At 47.8% G+C, this 13615-nt stretch overlaps 1 protein-coding gene across 2 annotated transcripts; it reads left to right on the top strand.

Annotated features, from left to right (window-relative positions):
- Nucleotides 1-406: 406 nt before the first annotated feature.
- On the top strand, nt 407-10112 carry LOC135906255 (uncharacterized). Of its 2 annotated transcripts, none has more exons than XM_065437558.2 (3): nt 407-1279; nt 5088-5266; nt 8950-10112. In XM_065437558.2, the coding sequence occupies exons 1-3, from the start codon at nt 980-982 to the stop codon at nt 9764-9766; spliced, it is 1296 nt and encodes a 431-aa protein (XP_065293630.1). In that variant the 5' UTR covers nt 407-979; the 3' UTR covers nt 9767-10112. The 2 variants fall into 2 exon arrangements, with proteins under 2 accessions (XP_065293630.1, XP_065293631.1); XM_065437559.2 differs by having other exon boundaries at nt 411-1270.
- The last annotated feature ends 3503 nt before the right edge of the window (nt 10113-13615 follow it).

Raw genomic sequence — 13615 nt, forward strand, 5'->3', positions numbered from 1 at the left:
TGGTGGTAGCATAGGGGCTTGAGCATATGAGCTCCATATGTAATAAGTAGCAAGCACCTAATAACTTAGTGTGTCAAAACATAGTCATCGTGTTTACATGGTCATTTTTCATTGTCACTAAAATACATCATTAATTGAAGCTAAATTTGCGTCTGTATAATTTAGAGACATGGTGCCCAAATTAAGTTAAAATAAGAAAATATTGTTAGTCCAACATAATCTGTCCAATGTACAAGTAGGATTATTTGCCTTGGATTAATCATGTCAGAAATTGCACAACCTGCCTTGTAGGCAAATACTTCTTATGCCAGGCATATTTCACTGATATTAAGCAACGCTACATTTCTCTATAGTGCTGATTAGACAAAAGCAGCGCCAAGCATGCGTCGCTACTGTGTGTTGTGGCTATACAGTTGAATGAAAATCCGTACAGCTAGCACGCTCCAATGCAGCGTCGTCTGCTGCAGGCTTACGAAAGCAACGCTCGCGCCACCTCTCCGAAGCAGCGCAAAGTAATCCGCGTACGGAGTATGCTATTGCCACCAGGTGGCTATACGGCCAATGTCGTCTATTTCGACGGGGAGGTGTGCGACGTATTTTCGCTTGCTTTCAGAATTATTGCACGTTTGCCTGATCCGTCGCGCCCTGCGAATGTCGGCAGTGAAATTCGTCTACGTGGGTTTTGGGAGCTGACGGTTCTGACGCGATTGCGGCCTTCGCTGGGCCGATGACCCGTGCCGACATGTGATGTTTGGGTAGTCGAGGCGATATGTACTAATGCCGATAAGCAAGCACCAAACTCTATGGTGTTCCTGTATATGGATTCCGCTGCTTGATCGTTCGGTGAGCGCATGCTTTCGCCATTCTACTAGACGTCGTACAGCGCTCTCGTCCGACCACTTTCCGAATAGGCGGTGCTGGGTAATTAGCAGCTGCAAGTTTTCCTCGGCAAACGAAGTGCTGGTCGTCGGAGAACGGAATGTCCGACGCTCGGTGGTCCCGAGTGGCGGTTGCCGATGCCGCCGTCGAGTTGGTTATGTCGCGGCGCGGCAAGCCGAAGGCTAAGTACGCCGGCCGCACGTTTACGCTGGACACACGCAATGGTCAGCGCTACCGTTGGCGTTGCGACGTGCGTCAGTGCAGGTCGCGGCTCACGACCGACTTGTACGAGAACCACCACATGGTCTACCGATTCCGGGAGCACGACGAAGACCAGCACCGGCGCGTGGTCAGCGAGAGAAAGAGGCGTGACGCCACATACAGGCAGCAGGTAAGTCGGGTAAGTGTTCAACGTGCGCACGCTGTCTGGGACAGCCACTAGGACGTCGTACCAGAACGTTAGCATTCTTGAAGGCAGCGTGCTGTAGTTGCTCTTGAACTATAATTTAGACGATTCGTTGTCTGAAGTGATTGTTGCTCGAGAAAAAAATCACGCAAAATTTCCCTGGAGAGTTCTATGTATGCGTAACCATTGCGCCACTTGCTCATGTCGGCGTAACCGGGTGTCAATATCAATCTTATCTAACTTGATCCGTCCAGTATACACACTTATCAACATTTATCGCCCTCGATCCGCCCCTTAAAACCCCTTAACGATCCTTATAAACCTCATCAGTTTTGTTTCTACCATTATAAGCCCTTATCGCTGTTAAGCACCTTATCCATCCGCATCGAACCATTATAAACCATGAGGAGACCCATATAACGCCTCATCGTTCCTTATCAACTCCTTGACTGCGTATCTGTCAATGTCGCGCGACGCGAAGCGCATGAGCCCCCCGCGATAAGTGGCATTTCGGTCGGTGATGGGGCGCCCCAATTGAAGGCACATCCCGCGACCACCGAAACGCATCGAAGTTGTGGTGTGTTTGGCATTAAATTTTCGCGAAGTCAGAATTTTCCTGATGTATGCAATGCTCCAAGTCGACTCTACATGTGATCCTAGAGATGGCTTTTATTTCACCATCACCAAATTCAACGCTTAAAGCCTTCATAGAAGCTTCTGCTTTGACATTTGTTTTGTACCGCCGGTGAAACACATTCATATGGCTCAGATATATTCACCTTCTGCAAGTGTGGGTGTTTACCCCAGCCAAAGTCAAACACACGTTAACAAAGCAGACGAAAATTTTAAAATGAACAATATGAAACCGTTTTACAATATGAACCGTCAGTCCAGCTGGGCTTGCATTGTCATTTAATATTCTCAGAGCACTGTCAAGGTCTCTACCCTCGACAGCCAAATCAATCAATAAATATGGCATTAACTGTTTCATGCCTAGCAAAATTGGAAAGCGCCGATTAAGTCACTTGAAAAATACGCCGTGTTGTAAAATATTGTGAAAAAACAATAAAATAAGTGGACCCGACACATGACGACAGAATAAAACCCAGAGCAAACTTTCAGCCGTCTAAATTCCAGTCGTTTGGCTAAAGCACTTCGTACAGATTATGTTTACTTGCAGAACAGAAGCTAACAAACAATGATACCAAGGAAAACATAGGGGAATCACTTGTACTTACTAATAGGATTTAAGAAATGGACAAATTAATATAGATGAAAGTGGATGAAGAAGCAACTTGCCGCAAGGGGGAAACGATCCCACGTCTTCGCATTAGGCGTGCGATGCTCTACCAATTCAGCTACAGCGGCGCCGTTTTCGCATCCACTTTCTTGGGTTTTTATTTTTACTACTACTACATTCTTAAGTAAAATTGCACCCTTTTAGTCGTATCTTGCCACACAACAATAATCGTCGTCTGTCTTGCCCGAATTTCCTTCCTTTAACGCTGCGTGCCCAGTACTCCTAAAACACGAACGGCATGCGCGTTAAGGCCAAGATATAGTCCGGCGTTCTCGGCGCGCCACGCCGCGGCAGGCGAAGTCGGATACGCTGCGCTAGCGACGCCAGGGGTGCAAGAAATTTGCTTCCTCTAGAGTTCGGCGTGTGCGCGCAGCTCGAGGCTGGCGCCATCTGTGCGTCCGGGAGCGCAACTTCGCCGCGGCGAACAGCTGTTTACATGGCGCATGCGCGTCGTTCGGGTAGCGCGCGCGCTTCTCGTTCCGCGCGCTGTTTGTGCGCTAATATGAAAACTTTTGCGGGATGGTGTTAACTTGTTCGGACTTGTTAACTTGTTCAGAAAAAAAAAAAACATAAGGTTTTACGTGCGAAAACCACTTTCTTTCTGACCTGGGCTTCTTTAACCTGTGCCTAAATCTAAGCACACGGGTGTTTTTCGCATTTCGCCCCCATCGAAATGCGGCCGCCGTGCCTGACAGCCAGAACATCGCACTCATATTGCTAGTACTTCGGCTACGTCAAAAACGGAAGCGGACCATGTATGTACATGTGAAAGCTATTCGACAAGCGCCCTCAACTCGGCGGCTACCACCAGCTAGTACAGGAGCTGCGAAGTGCAGCTTACCTGTGGCGAGACCACACTGCTTTCGTATAGCTTCCCACGCGTTGTTCTTGCGCTCTGTGTCGCGGTGGTCCATGCGTTTCACATCGTATACACATGGAAGGTTGCAAATCGCTCACGGATGAGATCCCACACGGATGTTCAAAAAAACCACAGCCGCACTGTCAGTACGCGCACCGCAGGCCGCCATTCTGCTCGCTGCCGCTGCAGCGCGCAGTGCATTCTGGTCTAGCGGCAGCCGCGTGAAATAGAACACGCTCTATGTCCGCGCCGGCGGCGTTGTGCTCGCCAAGCGCGCCTAAGCACGCCGGCTACGCCGGGACGCCGGACTGTAGAGTGCGCGCTTTTCACCGACGTCGCTTAACCGCGCCGCGCGTGGCCGCGCGCGTGCGTTACGCCGGACTATATCTTGCCCTTTATGAACATGACAGAACATTCTCGACAGGAAAGTATCGAGCGCAACGTTTTCAAGAAAGGAAACGCGAGCAATGCAGATGATGATTATCGTTGTGTGGCAAGATATGACTCAAAGAGGTGTACGTTTAAGAGTGTAGGACTAATCCTGAGGTGTCATTGTTTGTTGGCTTCTTATTATGGTTAGTGAAAATCGGGCCCCTCGGTTAAGCCCCTTCCTTCTCGTTTATATATATATATATATATATATATATATATATATATATATATATATATATTAGCATTCCATATAGTCAGTATATTGCTGTCTTTTTCGAGATTTGCAAGGTTACAGTAGAATGTCTTAAGGAGCTCATCTGAGCTCGCATGCACTTTACTACGAGTCGTTGGTTAGCCTCGACGGGCCCACCGTTCGGCGGAAGAGTTAGTGGTGATCTACGACACGCGCACGGCATTTTAATTGAACGACTAAATGCTACAAAGAAGAAAGTTACAATTCTTTTGGTGTATTTTTTTATAGTTATTTTGACGTTGAAATATCACTCTTCTTCTTTTTATGGTAGTTGGGTTGTTCTATGAAAGTGCTGTTTGGTACCGTTATGCTGATGGCATTCATGGGTACGGTAAAGAAAAAGTATTATACTGTAGATGATATTCGCCGCTGCTCTGCCCAAGTCGGACGAGGCAAGAACGTGAGATTCAAGAATCGCTGCGATAAAAGAGCGCCACGTGAAGATGAATATGCAAAAGCTAGAGGCAAGCAGTAGAAAGTGGAGAAGGGTGACAAGGATAGATTTATCATGGCATGGTAGAATAACACCTGCCACCATTCTGATAGAAACGCCTTTTAAATACCGATGGACCCATTAGCCAGCCAATACGAATACCATGTTTAAATATCCCAAACGACTTTTAAATGCCGATATTTTTAAATATCTATGGCGTGGTTGACTGCCATATCATGTGTTGGAAACATGCTGTAGAGCTGGGCTATCTGATAACGTAAGCACAGAAATAAATAAAAACAGCAGGTAAAGGGGAAAGCAAGCAGCTCGCGAGGAGGGTCACCGATTTTGTCGCTTCACTGCCCCGTCTTTTTCCCGTCTTTGCTTTCTACGTCTTCGCCGCACTGCTTGCGCATGCATGTCAAGCGGGATAGAGGCATCGCCTCCGACAACACGAACGCGTCCGGCTCCGATCTCGGAGGCCACGGTGTACCAGTTTGAAGAGCGTTATGTTGCACCGTGCAGCGCGCGAAGAAGATCGGCGACTTCCGGTACGTGCTGGAGAACCGCATCGGAGGCCTGCGCTTCTGGCGCTGCGAGCACGTGAGCTGCCCCGGACGATGCCGCACCCACGACGGCCACCTGGTCGCTGGGCCGTCGCAGCACACGCATGGGCCGCACGCCGCGGCGGACGAACCGGACACGTGCGTGCTCTCTTTGTGACTTGATTAGCTGTTTGACTTAATCAGCTAATTAATTAGGAGGCTGGGAGATACAGATATGTTAGCCACTGTAAACACAGGCTGGTTACGACAAGCTGGGGAAGAGGACAATGGTAATAACAGGTGATGGGAGAGAAGACAAGAAAGAGAGAGATAAAAAAAAGAAAGAAAGCGGGCGCTCACACTAACGGGACGCAACGCAGTTACAACTCTTCATTTGGTCACACAGCTCGCACATCCTCGGCCAACGGTCCTGTAACGATGGCAGTCATGGAAGAAATGCCTGTTCGTCTCCTCGCCACCGCAGTTGTAGCAAACAGGGCTGTTGGCCATTCCAACGCGGAATGGTTGGCTATGGGGAACCAGCGCTGGAGTTTTCAGGGCGCCTGCAGCGCCGCCCTGGCGGTCAGAACGTGCACAATGCAGCCTCCCCTGCGGACGAAAATTGCGTTGCGTGCCCTTAAAGTCGAAGGAAAACAAAAGGGCGCCGACGATACTGTTGCGTATACAAGTGCCACAACTAAGTCGGGATGAGGGAGGATGTATCCTTCTGCGTCTTTCCATCTAAACCCTACGAACAAGAACGGAGGCGGCGTTGGATCCAAGCAGTCAGGCGAGCGGAGTAAGCTCCCGTCTTGTCGCCCTGTCAAGCGGTGTCGGGCTGGTTTCTAAATCAAATTTCGCGTGTATCCCTGGTTTATTCGATAGTGAAGATGGTCAGCCATGGCAGACAGTACCAAACAGCAGAATCTGCAGTCGGTATTTCGTCGGAAACAAAATGAGCAATAGCATGCACCATCCGGCATATGTACCATATTTCCTTCGCAATGCCACCGCCAAGCCCCTTCCAACGCCACCGCACCAAATGAATAATACGAAAGGTAAAAATTATCCATTCATTGCCAAGAATTATGTGGGAGGGAAGCTGCCTTGTAATACGAGTTGTATGCGCATAGTGCCGGCGCACGCGCGACTAAACCACCTATGTGTTTATAGAAATGCGCATGCGGATGAGGACTCGGCGCTGAGATGCATCCGGCAAATTTATGTAATTAGTGCTAAATGTAGCCAGGATTGTTAGGATCAAGCAGCGGAGCACTCAAACCTTTGCTTGCGCGAGTCAGCTGATGCGATAAAGCTCTCTTCTCCATTGACTGCTGTGGCGAAGTAACATCAGAATTTTTTTATGTCTAGCCAGAGAAATATGGAATATCTTCAGGACAACTAATACTTGCGAAACCATAGCGCAGCACGACCGGAGCCATAACTGCTAGATTTGCGAGGCAGGCAGCCACGCAATCATGGCATCGATACACGACGCAACCGTTAAAGAAACACACGAGCTCGCCGCGACGCACTGTGAAAAATATTTAAAGCTTAAAAAGCTTCTTTCGTCATTTCTTCACTTGATGGCGCTAGCTTCTTTACAAAAACTCCACTTCAAGCGGCGCGAAAACGGAAACATACGAACTATAATACAGCTGCGTATGTGTGTGTCGTCTGGTTGTGTGGCTGAAATATGCCGAGTTTCGTCGCCAGGGCGGCGTGCAACGCACTCTTTTCGACGCGCCGCCTATCCAGCGCTGGTTCCCCATACAGTGCGGCCTACTCTTCAAGAAACACGAGCGATTAATAGTAAGCCGTATTAGCAAATTTTGGTTCTTCAATATTCAGAACGGCCATTCTTGCCGGGTGAGGAGCCTTTGTAAACTAAAAAAGAAGCGAATCCAAAGACGGCTGCTAGTATAAACAGATTTAAGGTTGCCGTGTATTGTGTAATGTGTTTCTATTCCACTAGCTCGCGCTGTTGCGCCACCAAGGTACACAGATTGAGAGGACACGGCAGAGTCCCGGTATGTATAATCATCAGGGAAGAAATTGCCACGTGTTGAAATAAACTGCCAAATAATTTTGCGCTTATAACGTAGGTTGGTGTCTTTCCTATTCTGTAGACTCCCGTTAAGGATAACACTAACTCGCAGGGACTACACTCTAAGAAAAGTTTACACCCTTTGGAGTACCCCTTCTGCCACACAACGATGATCGTCATCTGCCTTGATGCGTTTCCTTTCTTTAACGCGGCGAGCCCGGTACTTTCCAGTAACGAACGGCATGCGCGTTATCAGCACGATAGCATTCCCGACAGGAAAGTAGCGGGCGCGGCGTTTTCAAGAAAGGAAACGCATCAAGGCAGATGACGATTATCGTTGTGTGGCAGAAGGGGTACTCCAAAGGGTGTAAACTTTTCTTAGAGTGTATGCAAATCTGTTCGTCTTATAAGTGATCCATAAAAGTCGAACCATGCTATTCCTGGTGCAGAAAAAAAAAACGAAAAGAAAAACAAAGAAAGAAATTCATGATGCAGAACAACGAATGAAACAGCAGTAAAACCGAAGTAAAGATGTAAAAGGAGGTATTTATGGTATTTGAATTTACAGCGTATGTCATCATTGTTGGGAAGTGAGCCTTGCAGCACCTGGGCCCGCATTGCCGTCGCTACTCAATCGGCGCCGACGCCACGACAACGGAAGCTGCACTGCTTTAAGCCTGTAGATCACTTTCCCTTTTGACTTCTGCACTACATGTTCTTTTTTCCTATGATTTACCACAAAGCCTGACAATGAGGGTCCCTTCCAAGGGTAGCAGAGCCACCCTCCGCGCAGCGCAGTGATTAAGGGGGGGGGGGGGGGGGAGTGGAGGGACGGAGGAGGGTTATAGGTAGTTGCCGGTACATCGGCAGCAGACCAATGAATGATGACACTTTCTTTGATTTGATGTGCTAACAACACGTTGATTTATTGTAAACTATCCACTTGGAGGTTATGCCGCAGTTCACTTTCATGACTGGGAGGAGCATAACCATAGCGGGCCCAGCTATGTGGCACGTTCTGTAAAGGCCATGTCCCATCATTGTAGTTCAGCAGACAGACACGATCAGCAGCACTTGTGGCGACATCTTTTGTAAAACACCCTTCAACGCGCGAAATGGCTGGCTGTGTTCCGCTCATTTGTTAGCCTGAACGTGTCTGCACCTACGTAGTCGTCACAAAGGCACTTATTGTTGCACATTCCTTTAACGGGTGTTATACACAAGTTTCTATGATTCAGAAGAATTATGTGAAGCGAATGGCTCCATTTTTAGTATTTATATTTTTCTTATGCTCGCCCATTGTATAGCGGATATCTCCGCTGGGGTATTCTTGATGCCTTGAGATAGCTTACGAGGATTTAATCGGCCACCAGGTAAACTGCTAAGTAATGCCTAACGCTGGATGCTCCACATCAACCGCCATGGCCCTGAGGGCGCTGGCTAACACTCTAGAACTATAGTATTAGATATATTTTGGGGTGTAGAAACTAACAGATCAACCATATACAGACTATATTTTCTAAAACCGAATATAACTATAATGGTTCCTTTAACTTCAAACTCGTCGTCATGGCCAGCCGAATTAACCATAGACAGCTGTCGCAGTTTGTAAATTGGTAGAGTTGAAATTGGTAGTTGGTAGTTTTCGCATCACCTGTTTAGTTTCCGTCTTCTGCGTTCCTCCTTGTCCAGTACAAGCCTACGCTATCTTAAAAGTGCCTAGACATGTTTGAAGACACAGAGCAAACTTTAAACTTGCCTATTTACATAAAGCGTTCCCTGTGTTTATCACCAGGGCGCACGACGGCGAAGACTCATCCTCCTTCAAGGAGTTCCAGCTAGACACCTGCGAACAGGCTCCACCAGGCGTCGGCGAGGCTATCACTCCGGACACGGATCCCAAACACCGGGAGGTTTCATTGCAGCAGCACCAGCAGGAGCGCTGTAGTCAAATTTCGACTGGGAGCGTGGACAGTCCCGTGGTCATCAAGTCGGAACCATGCTCGCCGCTCACTCCCGAAGCTGCGACAACTTCCGACGTCGGCTTCAGTGCCGTCGATGAAACGGCACCGACGCATGGACCTGACGTCATCACGGACGCGACGACGACGGCTGGTGACGATGGCCCGCTGTTTCGAGTAAGCAGCCCTTTCAGCTGTCCCGATCAGCGAAGGTCATTGCAGACGGCGTACGATGAGACATCTACTGCCGCCGCTGCCGCCGCCGCTCCTGAAGCTTTAAATTACGTTGACTCTTCGGACTACGAAGGCAATGACGAGGAAGAGCAGTGGCCTCGGAGATCGGTTGGTGCCGCTGTCATCTCGGAGGTCATGGGCGAGCGCTCGCACTTGACTGCCGCCGCCGGTTACGCACTCGCAGCGAGCGGACGCAGTTCGGGTCTAGCGGAGGTGCTCCAGATGACCGCGCAAAGTGGGGACAGTCGCGAGCGGGACCTGCGGCTGGACATTCTGTTGCAGATGCGTCGCCTGCTCGAGGCCGAGACGGACCTGGTGAACGAGAGGCGGCGCAACGAAGTTTTGCGCGGGAAGCTGCTGCGTCGCCAACTGCTGGGTATCGAGACGGAGGGCGAACCAGCTCCTCCGTACATTTGAGGTCCACCGCGGTGTGGTTCCACGTTTTGGTGACTGTGTGACCTGCTCTGCGGACTGAAGATCTCGGGAAAGTGCTTGAGTGACATACCGCCGTTGGGGAACGGCCACATGGGTTGAGTGACTAGAGATTCTGCTGCTGAGCCAAACGGTGTGCGAATATCCTGCGCGCATGTTCTGGCATCTGTGTTTCGTAGGCACGGAAACGCAATGCACTACATGCCACCAAAACAACTCGGTCACTGCGTGTGTGTGCCTCCGCGAATGATCTCGTTAAAGTGAACACATGTGAAAGATTATGTAAATAATTAGGAGGTTAAATTTTGAATAAAACACCCGTGTACTTAGATTTAGGTGGACATGAAAGAACCCCAGGTGGTCCAAATTTCCGGAGTCCCCCACTACGGCGGGCCTCATAACCAGATCGTGGTTTTGGCATGCCAAACCAGATATTTTTTTTTAAATTTTGAATCTTTTTCATTAAAGGTCCGCCTTTTCAACACAAGCGCACAAAACGGTATGTTTATTGGCAACGCCATAATCGGTTGCCTGTGCTAGCAACAATATTCAAACAGCATATTTACAACATTGCTAGATAACGGTGGTTTACTTATTTATTAATATTTGTATGCTCTTTTTCTTGTTTTTCACTGCTATACTTTCAAAAATGACTATGTCGGAACATTTATATACTGTACACAATTGTGGATGTTCCTTTTTTGTGTGATTTTATTGTTACCTTAGAAGAAAACTTGTTGTCGTCTCAAATCAGCTGTTTGTCATCACCAGGAGGGTAGGTCTCCTCAGGCATACACAGCCTTTAGCCTCCTTCCTGATGTGGCGATGTATGTTTAGATGCTGTATATATGAAATTGAAAAAGAGAATAAACTTGAAACTTGAAACAAATATGGCTACGGCGGCTTTTTCGCTTGGTTATGGTGGTTAGCTTGGCGCTGTGTTTAATGTTTCTCGTTTGTGGCGTAGAATCTAGGTGTGTTGTCGAAGCCGAAATAGTCCCTGCTGCCGATGTTAATCGGTCTCAACGATTCCCGCGAAACCGCGAAAATCGTTGCGCTGTGCATGCAAACGCCTGGCAAGCTGCATCAGTCTTTTCTAAAGACCAACCACCATTCAAGCGAATCGGATGTTAATAAAGGGAAGTGTTAGTGCGTATATCGGGCCTCCGAAAGGTGCAAGCACTTCGCGGCGTTGCTGCACTACTATACGAGCACGCTGCTTGGCTGTTTTCGACCTTCATAGGCAACTCCATACTGCGACTCGTGTTGTGGGATATCACATATCGTTCCATCATATATAACGCCTGCCATGGTTTCAGAAGGGAAATACAGTTATTGGGCACCGAAAGAACGAGGCTAAAAACTGTTAAGTTACCTGGTCAGTGTGTCTTCGTATAAAAATAAGTGAGGGTCCCGTTTGTGAGTCGGGGTGCATCTTATAGTTAGCTGATCCATGTGATAAAGTAGCCTGCGTCTGATAACTGGCGCTTGTTGGTGCACGCAGTACGCAGCGTTAGACGTTGGTTCCAGGCTTGGAAACGCAGCAGACAACCGCTGCCCGCAGGAATTCTCAAACCCCGGTGAAACGTGAGAAGTGAATAACCAATCGGACTGACTTGCGTTTTTTTCCAGTAGGTTTCCGAAATTTAGCGAGGGTTTACTTTTGAACAATGTCACCTGCATTAGTGTAAATGTGGGACTTGAAAGCGAGTCGAACCAGATGTAATAGAGTTTGGCTGTGTGCGCAGTGTCGGTGAGAAAACTAGAGGCGCTGTTGGCAGACCGCACGCTCCAAGTCTGGAAGGTGTGCTGTTTGCAGTTGCTTCTAAATTTCTTGCGAGCGATAAACTGACAACTCGCCTCGCCGAATGATAAAACAGCATCTTCTGCTTACACCACTAAGTTAAATCATGCTATCGAAACGATATGCCGCCTCGCGGTATGACATGTGTCATGATCAACTTGAGACCTTCCGAGCTGGTATTCGTTCCTGCTATATACCGATGCCTGCGGACAAAAGTACAATAACGAGGATATTCCTGCTGCTTACGGGATTAGTGACACTAATGTTGGGGCAGAAAACTAAACTAACCAAACGAAATGAGGCTTAAGCGTACATAACTAATTTATTAAAGCGCCTGCCTAAATGAAGTACCCTCTGCGGTTTGAAACGGCAGCAAAATATTTAGAATGCATGAAAAAGAGAGCAGTGGTCTACTCGCCGGGAATAAAGAAGCCATCCCGAGTGCAGTGTTCCGAACAAACCACCATAGTGCCAGTCAGTTTTTCCCAATGCCAAAGTTTCTCATCCATGTCGCTTTCCGTTGCGCGTCGACTGCTACTTTTGGGAAACGATGTAATGATGGATTGCTGTCTTTCCAGCGCGATGACACGAATGATGGGACACAGAAAAATTCTTTCGACGTCCGTTTTTTTTTTTGTTTTTAGGGCTTGTGAGCGGCGGCATGACGGCGATTTGAGAACTACGAGGCAACGTTGCAGCGCACGCTGCAATGCGAGAAACCGCGGATGAACCTAGATCGGCTGTTTCTCGGCGTGACCGCTAGGAGGCGAGAATTTATTTTAGTCGCGATTATCAACAACTTCATAAATAACCATTTTCGAAGACCTTTCGTTTTATTCTCCTAATAGAGCTTATGTTTCGACGTATTCATTATTATGACAAAATTCTCGCGAATTTTCCACTCAGATCTATGCTGGAGTCTCCACACAAAGAAAACACACCATAGGACCGAGCTACCTTCCTTTAATTCTAGAGGGGGTGTTGGTTGGGTCAAGTCTCTGTCTTCCTATCTCTTAACGTTACACCTAACATTTTTCGCTTCATCGCTCATCGCGCGGTCATTTACTTCTCCAGTTTATTTGTTAGCCTCCAAGTTTCTGCCCCATATGTTAGTATAGGTAGACTGAAATGACTCAGCCAATTAGTGAACTGGATGTCAAATATAAATGGTGTCTATTTCTCTGAACACAAGCGCTCGAGAAGAATCAAACGAAATGTAGTTGCCTTCAAATACGATTCTCTTCACTCTTCAATATATGTATATACCGCAATCGCCAACAGATTTTCATGAATTACATATTTGCTGGCACTGCTTGTCTGTGAAATACGTATCCGCCAAAACGAATAAGTGACCAGTGCTAGCAGTATTTCCACAGCGCTCATGACGTTTTTTTCATTAAAATTACCCATAATTTAACCTAAAGGAAGCGTAGATATAGTAGAAATACATCAAGGGAATAGAAAACGAAGTGCTATCCATTGTTTCCTAAAGTTTAAAGACAAAGTGCTTGCAGAAAAAAAAAAGTGAATACAGTTGATCAGAGAAATTGTGAAAGTAAAGAGCTTTGTCCGCAGGGAATACCAGTCCACCAAATCGAGCTTGAATTGTTTATAGTAAGGCTCGGCAATCAACTTCCATCGACCCAAAAGTAATATAATAAGAAAGAAATCGGCACCAACGGAGAGGGAACGGCAAGTCTTGCCCAGCAAGTGCGCGCACCTTGATGGGATGTTGCCTTTAACCTGCCGAAGCACAGATGACCCACGTGATGTGGTCATCTGCATTACGCTGCTCGTCGCGTGCTGTTGAGGGAAGCTTGCAGCTGACAAACGAACGTTCCTTGCTGAAGACAGCGCAACATGCACGGACGAGTGAGAGGCCATGGACGCTTGTGTCATGTCCTCCCTATAACCAGTGCCCAGTGCCCTATGCTCTGTTTTCAGCACAAAATCAACTTCGCCAGCTCATGCGAACACCGTAGCGCATCGCATAGCGTAGCGATATAAACGCATCAGAAAAGTACTCAATT

Source organism: Dermacentor albipictus, chromosome 5 (genome assembly GCF_038994185.2).
Source record: "Dermacentor albipictus isolate Rhodes 1998 colony chromosome 5, USDA_Dalb.pri_finalv2, whole genome shotgun sequence".
Classification (NCBI taxonomy): Eukaryota; Metazoa; Arthropoda; class Arachnida; order Ixodida; family Ixodidae; genus Dermacentor; species Dermacentor albipictus.

What these genes read in the sequence shown, in the direction of transcription:
- LOC135906255 (XM_065437558.2), top strand. Translation starts at nt 980, where the DNA reads ATGTCCGACGCTCGGTGGTCCCGAGTGGCGGTTGCCGATGCCGCCGTC. An exon ending in ACAGGCAGCAGGTAAGTCGG is followed by an intron (nt 1,280 to 5,087) that starts GTAAGTGTTCAA and finishes TGCACCGTGCAG; the next exon opens with CGCGCGAAGAAGATCGGCGA. An exon ending in GCGGCGGACGAACCGGACAC is followed by an intron (nt 5,267 to 8,949) that starts GTGCGTGCTCTC and finishes GTTTATCACCAG; the next exon opens with GGCGCACGACGGCGAAGACT.